Source organism: Acipenser ruthenus, chromosome 9 (genome assembly GCF_902713425.1).
Source record: "Acipenser ruthenus chromosome 9, fAciRut3.2 maternal haplotype, whole genome shotgun sequence".
In the NCBI taxonomy this organism is placed as follows: domain Eukaryota; kingdom Metazoa; phylum Chordata; class Actinopteri; order Acipenseriformes; family Acipenseridae; genus Acipenser; species Acipenser ruthenus.
The window spans coordinates 7,865,694-7,874,187 of NC_081197.1; the positions used below are offsets into that span (position 1 = coordinate 7,865,694).

At 37.5% G+C, this 8,494-nt stretch overlaps 1 protein-coding gene across 1 annotated transcript; it reads right to left on the minus strand.

Annotated features, from left to right (window-relative positions):
* Positions 1 to 552: 552 nt before the first annotated feature.
* Positions 553 to 2,023, minus strand: LOC117972899 (olfactory receptor 52D1-like). Its single transcript, XM_034923298.2, has one exon. It carries the CDS (start codon positions 2,021 to 2,023, stop codon positions 1,058 to 1,060), a length of 966 nt encoding a protein of 321 aa, XP_034779189.1. The 3' UTR covers positions 553 to 1,057.
* Between the last annotated feature and the right edge of the window lie 6,471 nt (positions 2,024 to 8,494).

Genomic DNA, 8,494 nt, shown 5'->3' on the forward strand with positions numbered 1-8,494 from the left:
AACTGGAGCAATCCCCCACCTGGGATTGAACCCACAACCCTCCAGTCAGGAGTCCAGAGCCCTAACCACTACTCCACACTGCTACATTAAACATTATCATTATGCACAATAATGTAGCAACTAGTTATAACAGAGATCGAGCAATAATCAGTTACTAGACTCCAGAGGTGAAAAATCTACCTACATCTACCTACAAATTTAGCAGCTAGCGGTGTCATATTATGTGGTGCCACTGATTGGCTCAGTCTTATGCTTTAATGAGTGTGAAGTAGGCACTGCAGTGTGAGAGTTTACCGGTAGGGACATTGGGCCTAGTGTTTATTTGTTACGCTTGCTAGCCAGCAGTGTATCACTAATTCATTGCACAACGCTAGGCTATGTATTTCATAGCATTTTTTCCATTATGTGTCCTCCCATAAAACAAAGGGGTTAATGTCCAGCATTGAAAATAAGAGCTGAGGGGGTGACTGCTAAACCTGTGCTTCCTAAAGCACTTTATTCCTGATTTCTAATAATACCTGAACCAACAAACAGTTATCAGACAGAGCCATCTCAAGCAATTTTGGGGCACCCTGCAAAAAAAAAATAATAAATGGGGGCCCCCATTATATATACATTATTGCCAGAAACAAAGTGTTTGTCTCCAGGTGTGTGCCAGTGTAAAGGTTCCTGAGGGAAGGGGTGCATCTTTTTAAAAGGGGCAGTGGGGCACCATAGAAAACTTCAAACACCAGATTTTCAACACACAATCTAGAACTATACATAAACATAAAAGCCACATTGCCTAGCTTGTCATTAGGAAACAGGTGATGTTCTATCTATATATAGCACCACATGCACCACAGTAGTGGCACTAAAGCAGTTTACAGAAGACCTCCAAATAGTAAAATGCTTTACCCTAGTATGTATGTATTATAAAATGTAAGTGGCTCAGCAAAACAATTATTATTCTATAAACTACATGAAGAAATACATCAGATTATACAAATATTTGGCTTACCTGGGATCAGCACTATATTATAAATATATATCTATTTTTAATTAAGACAAACAATATTTATGTTTGACACACTGAAGATATTTCTAGTTCTGGGGCCAGTTTTCTTGCACATATCATTTTTTTAAGCTTGTTTCTTATGCTTTGCATCTTCACTCCATAAATAATTGGATTTAGCAGAGGCGTAAATAGCAAGAAGTATAGTGATATTATTATACGAACTGTATAGGGCACGTGGCTCATATTGAATCTGTTCTGAATTAATTCAAAAAGACATGCAGTCATATAGTTGATTATTGTCACTAAATGGGGAACACATGTCCTTAGAGCTTTAGTTTGGGATTCCTTGGAAGGTTTTAGGCAGATTCTGAGTATTTTCGCATATGAATAGAAAATCAAAACACATGGAAGACCAAGATTAAAAATTAGCATTATTAGCCCAGCAATATTAACAATGTTTGTATTTATGCAGCTAAGTCTGACCACTGAAAAGTTGTCACAATAAACCTTTTCTATGATACTTCCACACAATGGTAATCTAATAGTTAATATGAAATTCACACCAAAAGTACAAATAGGAAACAGCCAGATGAAGGCAATAAGTTTATAAACTCTTGAAGGAGACATGATGCTGTTGTAATGTAAAGGGTGACAAATAGACACATACCTGTCATAACCCATCACTGCTAAATTTGATAACTCACAACCTCCATATGTGTGTAAACAAAAAATCTGTAGCAGACAAACGCCTCGAGAAATGTCATGGCTGTTTGACAAAATGTGAACTAAAAGAGAAGGGCACAAGGCAGTGCTTCCATACAATTGATTAATTGATAAACTGCACAGAAATATGTACATGGGCTTATGCAGACTAATATCTACACATATAACTACTATTAGAGTAACATTAGCACAAATTATTATCAGAAAAAATACAAGTAAAATAAAAAAATATAAATACTGAAGGTATCCCATTTCACCATATGCAGCCAATACAAATGATGTAACGTGGGATGCATTTTCCATAGTCTCCTGTCTTCATTCAAATATACCTTTTGGAAAAAAAAAAAAAAAAAAAAAAACATATATGAAAAGCAGTGTGCATTTCCAACAGTATACCTTTAAGGAGAAATTAGCATTTTGAATATCTGAATGTCCTTATTGCCTGTTTAACTGAACCCTGTAATATAGTGTAAACCGTGGTGGTAAAATCAAATATCTGACATTCTTCACATGTTCAGTGCATCCTCAGGGAGAGGCCAAAGTCAGGTTTAGGCGAGGTTCAGAAATACAGACTGAATCAGGTTTAGTTGTCCAAGCTCTGAAAGTAACAACCCCAAATTAAATTTGTTTATTACTTTTATGATTCCTACTCTGATGCAGAGCCATACATCTTGCTTTTACACCTAAGCCTCTGTTGTGTAACTGGCAGTGTTCTGGGATGTACTGCAGTTATGGACTCCTGTCAGTGAATTGAGATCAGGTTAAAAGCTCTAAAACAACGAATGCAGGTGAGCCTGGCACAGTGGTTAAACCGCTTGCAGCCAGCCTCTGCACCCTGTTACACTGATACCTGTTACTTAATGTATGGTAATGCCACAGTCACCTCAAACTGTATCCTAACATGAACATGTAAAAAGTGACCTGATTTGTGCTGCTCTACAGATGGAGAAAAAAGTGAAATGCAGGTACATTATTCAAGGAAGTAAAGACACACTTTTTTTCAAGGTTAGAGGTTTTAATGTTTTAAAATAGTGTGTGTGTATTACAAGTGTATTATTAGTGTAGGCTCCTTTAATAAAATTTAAAAAATAAACAAATACAAAAAAACAGCTAGGTTATTACATTAGACTTGACTTATTTATTAATTTAGCCTGTTACTATATTATTTACGAGGTAAAATTAATGAATATGATATGTGTTAATACATTAAGCTATCAATATTGCGACAGTTTCTTACAACAACTGGAAATTTGTGTAAACCACACTGCGTGTGTAATAGGCCAAAATGGGCCAATTCAGATTTAGTTTGACCCTTGAAAATTGCCAAATCTGCTGGTTCACTCATCCCTAGTAATTACTTACTCCCCTTCAAATTTGCTTTTACCCTCTAATTATTAAATAAATATAAATCACACATTTGCAGTATATATTATTGGTGCTTTCCATCAAATATCTCATATAATTAAAGATGTATTTCCCATTCTGTTAAATATATTGAACTGAAATGTGTACACACCTGTTACCCGAAAGCTCTTCTTCTTAGTTATTCACCTGTAAAGTAAGTAATGGTGTATCCATCAGTTTTAGATGCATTCCATACATTTACATTAGTAGATGCACACAAGGAGACAGCATAACAAGTTAACAATCAAATAGACAGAAATGCATACAACTAGATACTAGTAAGACAGGCAAGCAGGTACGTAGATAAAAGTCACAATACCAGTTTCTTCCTTGAAAGTAGTTTTTTTTTTCTTTCAGTCATTTAGCAGAGGCAGGTGTGCAAGCACAAAGTGCATGCTGGAGAATGAAATGCAGCATTTATACCCCTGTTTCTGGGAGTGGATAATTATCATTGGTTTAATTTTGATTTCCTGGGATGTTGTCTTGTGAGGTTTGACAAGCGTGACTATGGTTATCTTCCTAACAAATAAACTTAAAAACAGATTCATTGTTGCTAGTGGAGGGATTTGCACCTTTAGGGATGCAAGCCCGCCCTGAAGAGTCTTAACTCTGTGATTCCCTGTGTTGTTCCTAAACAGCAGCCCTTATGTCACATTTAAAACATGTCATCAGATTGTTTGTTTTCTAACAGCTCTTTCATAGTTTATTTGCATTTTCAAAGAAGTCCTGTCCAATTTAAGGTTCCTTAGGATGTCCATGTTACCATGTTTTCGATGTACCTGCTATGTTATAAAGTTGACCCTAACGTTACACTCATGGAGAATGGAGGGTATTCTGATTTCCAATGATTTAACATGAGAACTGTATTAATAAAATGCTTACCGTTACACCATTAAACAAAAAAAAATTAAAACAGGTAATGTATTTATGAAATGTGAGTCTTAAGACTCTTAATAATAAAGTTAAAATGTTGAAGTTTACAGAGATGTTTCAGAATATTAATTTCCTTAGGTGTTAGTTTTAACAAAATAATGGAAAGAAATAAGCATTTTTAAACCATAGTAGCACTTTGAAGATAAGGATCCAGGATAGCATAGAATGCTACCAAAACATTGTTGCACGTTATTATTATTATTATTATTATTATTATTATTATTATTATTATTATTATTATTATTATGTGTGTCTTGTTAAAGAAGTTATAGGGCCCTGTTTAGCAAATATGTGCGCAGCTGTTATTGCTGGGCAGAAATGAAAGCGATAGCAAACCGCCGCAATAGTGCACAAAAATGTGATTTAGAAGTCGGGTCTCATGTCTGGGCTAACACATATCAAATAGCGAATCATGCATCCAACCAATCAAAGCACAGTGGGGGGAGTAAGGTTACAACCAATAAGTATTCAACATTCCCTTTAAGCGGACCTGTGTGTCTGCGATAGCGAACGCATGGCATTTTGAAAGAAAAGAAGAAGAAAGGAGACAAAAGCGCAACAAAATTTAAGATGTCCAGCAGCCCAAGTGAGGAGGACGACTAAGCCCCTCAGGCAAGGCTACACATTTTTTTTTAGCAGCCTGGAGAGTGAATACTTAGTAATCTATAAGGCTTTGTCTGACTTTCTTTCTGCAACCTCCACCACTGGGGCTTCAAGTTCAGCATCTGCTTCCCTCAAGCCCTGTAATCCTTCCTCTGTATGTTCAACATCACATCCATTACGGAGAGCTATGTTATGTAAAATACAGCCAGCCAGGATGAAATTTCTAACTTTCTGAGGAGTGTACTGTAGTGTTCCCCCAGAGACATCGGAATCGCATTTTGAGGATTCCACATGTTCGCTCAGTGACAGTACGAGCACATTTAAAGGTACGGTTATACCTCTGTTCAGCAGGGGTCATGGGGTTGAGCAGCAGTGTCAGTAGCCACTGCTTCATTGGCTACCCATCGGCCCCTATCAACCAGCCTCTCAGACTGTAATCCCGCTGAAACGCAGCTGCAACCTGTGAATTAGCGAGGATCAACGAGTCATGAGTGGAGCCAGGATGGTCTGCATACACATTTGTGATGTAGTTTTTGGCATCACACACTTCTTGCACATTGACAGAATAGGTCCCCTTACGATTTATGTAAAGGTGCCTATTCTGTGTTGGTGCGCGTTGGACACCAGGAACCCCATACCTCCCAAGAAGACCCTGCTTTATATTTTGTTGCAGCTCATGAGAGACAGGGAAATGGATGAATTCTTCTGCACGCTTTAATAAAGCTGCGGGTACATCTTGAATTGCATTTAATGGGGCTATGCTGAAATTATAGATTTTAATGAAAGTAATTTACAAACTGACTTGATCAGAAGAGTTAAAACATTAGCTATTTGCAAAATGTTATTAAATGTTTCTTTGTCCTTGAAAACAATGTCTCCTTCTTGCTGCAGACTCCCACATCACCTTGTCTTTTATATAGCCTACTGTCTGACTGCGGCAAATTAACGCCTGCTTTTCAGAGTTCTTAAAATAATCACGCAAATACGAGGCCCGCAATTACCGGCAGCTTTAATAAATTAGACGCAATATTTAATAGACCTCATTTGTAAAATCCCCTCCCAATTTTAGCGGTTTTGTTCAGAAAGGCCCCATAATTACATTTGCATATACAGAATTACATTTGCATCAAGGGCTAGAGCGCACAGAGACATTGCCATCGCAAATCACATATTATTTGCATGTTTATGCCATTGCGTGTGTTTTATAAATCCCATCCAAGAAATCAGAACCTTCAGCGCCCATTTTACGGTCGTAAAACATGCATATGTATAGCATATGTATAGAGTAACAAATCCAATGGTACAAAAGTATAAATAAATCTTGTTATATATATATATATATATATATATCCATAAATATGATTAACGGTTGTATCTGTACAAGAAAGTCTGACTATTCAATAGTTGTCTCAGTATACCTTTTCTATGATTCTTCCACACAGTGGTAGACAAGCAGTTAATGTGACAGTGATGCTATTTGCACAGATAGGAAACAGCCACGATAAGGCAATAAGTTTATAAACACTTAAAGGAGACATGATGCTATTATACAGTAATGGGTAACAAATTGATAAATATCTATCATAACCTAGTAACAATACAATTGTATAGTTATAACAGACAGTGTTTAAAACATAATTCTGTAGTATACAACTCGCTCTAGAATTCTCATGGTTGTCTTTCAAAATGTGACCCAACAGAAAAGGACACAAGGCTGAGCTTCCATACAATCCATTAACTGATAAGATGCACACAAATATATACATAAGCTCATAAGTTTTCTTGACATATAGCACTCCTATAAGAATTACAATACAACACAATATTAGCAGGTACAATACCAGTATAATGATACAATATAAATATTTAGGCTATCTTCCTTCACCATATGCAGCCAATAAAAAAATATCTTGTATAGGATAAGTCTCCCCTGGACTTCTGTCTTCAAAGATACCTTTTAAAAAAAGACAAGACATTGACTATAAATGAAGCCAACACAAGTGAACAAGAACCAATCATAGCAAGAACTTAGAAACTGGCAAGATGAAAAACGTTATCCTGCATTGCCACACAGACATCATACCTACTCTTAAGACTTTAGCACAGTAAATTTGCACAGTAGTTTTGCAATCCCCATGCTTTTCACCTGGTTATACTATGCATTACCATAGTTTACCATGGTTTGCCAGGTTTTCAATATGTGTTACTATATCTCTATCGGCATTACAATGGCGACCCCAGCTTTACCATGCTTTCACTATGATTTATTACACTTTGCTGTGCTTTTACTATGGGAAACTTTTAAAACAATACTGCCAACCTGTGAACAGGATATGAGTGGTGCAAATATAAGGCAATGTCCAGACAAGAGTTCTCCCAAAAGGTCTGTGCTTTTATTTTACAAAAACCAAAAATAATAACAGCAAACCACCCCTTTACCAGCAATGGTATCGGGGGGAACATGGCAGGTTTTACAGTCCTGAACAACAAATAAATAGCACTCCTAAACAACAATCCTCCGTGCACGAAACTGTGCTCTTTCTCCGGGGTCGTGGTGAGTGCTGGTGCTGTGCTGTGTTGTGCTGTGAGGGACGTGCTCCGGGTCTAGTGCTGGCTCCACGGCTGCAGCTCCCGATTCTCACTCCTCCTCTGTCAGAGACAAGAAAACACAAAATAACGAACACAAGCTCCGGCTGTGTTTCGTTATCAGCGCGAGGCCCCGTACTGACGTAGCTGCTTCCCCTTTGTACCCAAAACCTCCTCCCTGCAATCAACCCATCGCCATGGTTTCTCCAATAGGCCACCCCGCAGCTGATTGCAATATAATCGTCCTGAGTACTTGCAACTACATGCTCCCCCTAATATGGTCACCTTCCGGTTTCCGCCTACCGTCAAGGCAGTACATCTAGGAGGAAGCATACTATCAACCTTATCCAGCGCCTTTTCTGATCGGGAGGGAGATTTACAGTTTGAATTCTTTCTCTCTCTGTCACACATCTAACCCCTCAGAGTGATGCCAATTCTAAGTTCCCCCTCCCTTAAAAAAAAAAAATGCATTTTGATGTCCCTTACCCGCACGATGTTTCACAGTGTAGTGGAAGTGGACTCCACTCCTAGCCACTGAACTCTGTAGCTCCTTCAAAGTGATTGTTGGCCTCTCTGTGGCTTCTCTCACAAGTCTCCTCCTTGTTTGAGCGCTGGGTTTTGAGGGACGGCCTTTTCTTGGCAGTACCTGGGTGGTGTGATGCAGCTTCCACTTCCTGATTATTGATCCAACTGTGCTCACTGGGATATCCAAACACTTGGATATTATTTTGTACCCTTTCCCTAATCTATGCATTTGTATTACTTTATCTCTAACTTCTGTAGAATGCTCTTTGGTCTTCATGTTCCTTCAGATTCACAGCCTGACCAATGATCCTTCAACAGTGGGGTTTTTATCCAGAAAATGTGACAGCAACTTTAATGGTTAACAGGTGGAGGCCAATGGTAAGGTAAGGTAATTGTGTCCTCGTTGGGGCAATTTCTTTCATTGGTGTAAACTGGGAGCTTCCACAGCACAGTGCAAGCAAGATATTTCAGTTTTTTATTTTTCCAAAAAATATTTCCCAACATAAAACCAATGTCACCTTACAATAATTGATTTTGAGTTTCAGTGTTTTAAAATTAGAATGAAATTTCAATGTACCATTTGTAATTCAGTAATTTGAGAGAATTGGTCAGTGGTCTGCATATATATATATATATATATATATATATATATATATATATATATATATATATATACTGTATTTAAAAGATTAAAAAATCTTTTATTTTCAGGACGTTTTGGGC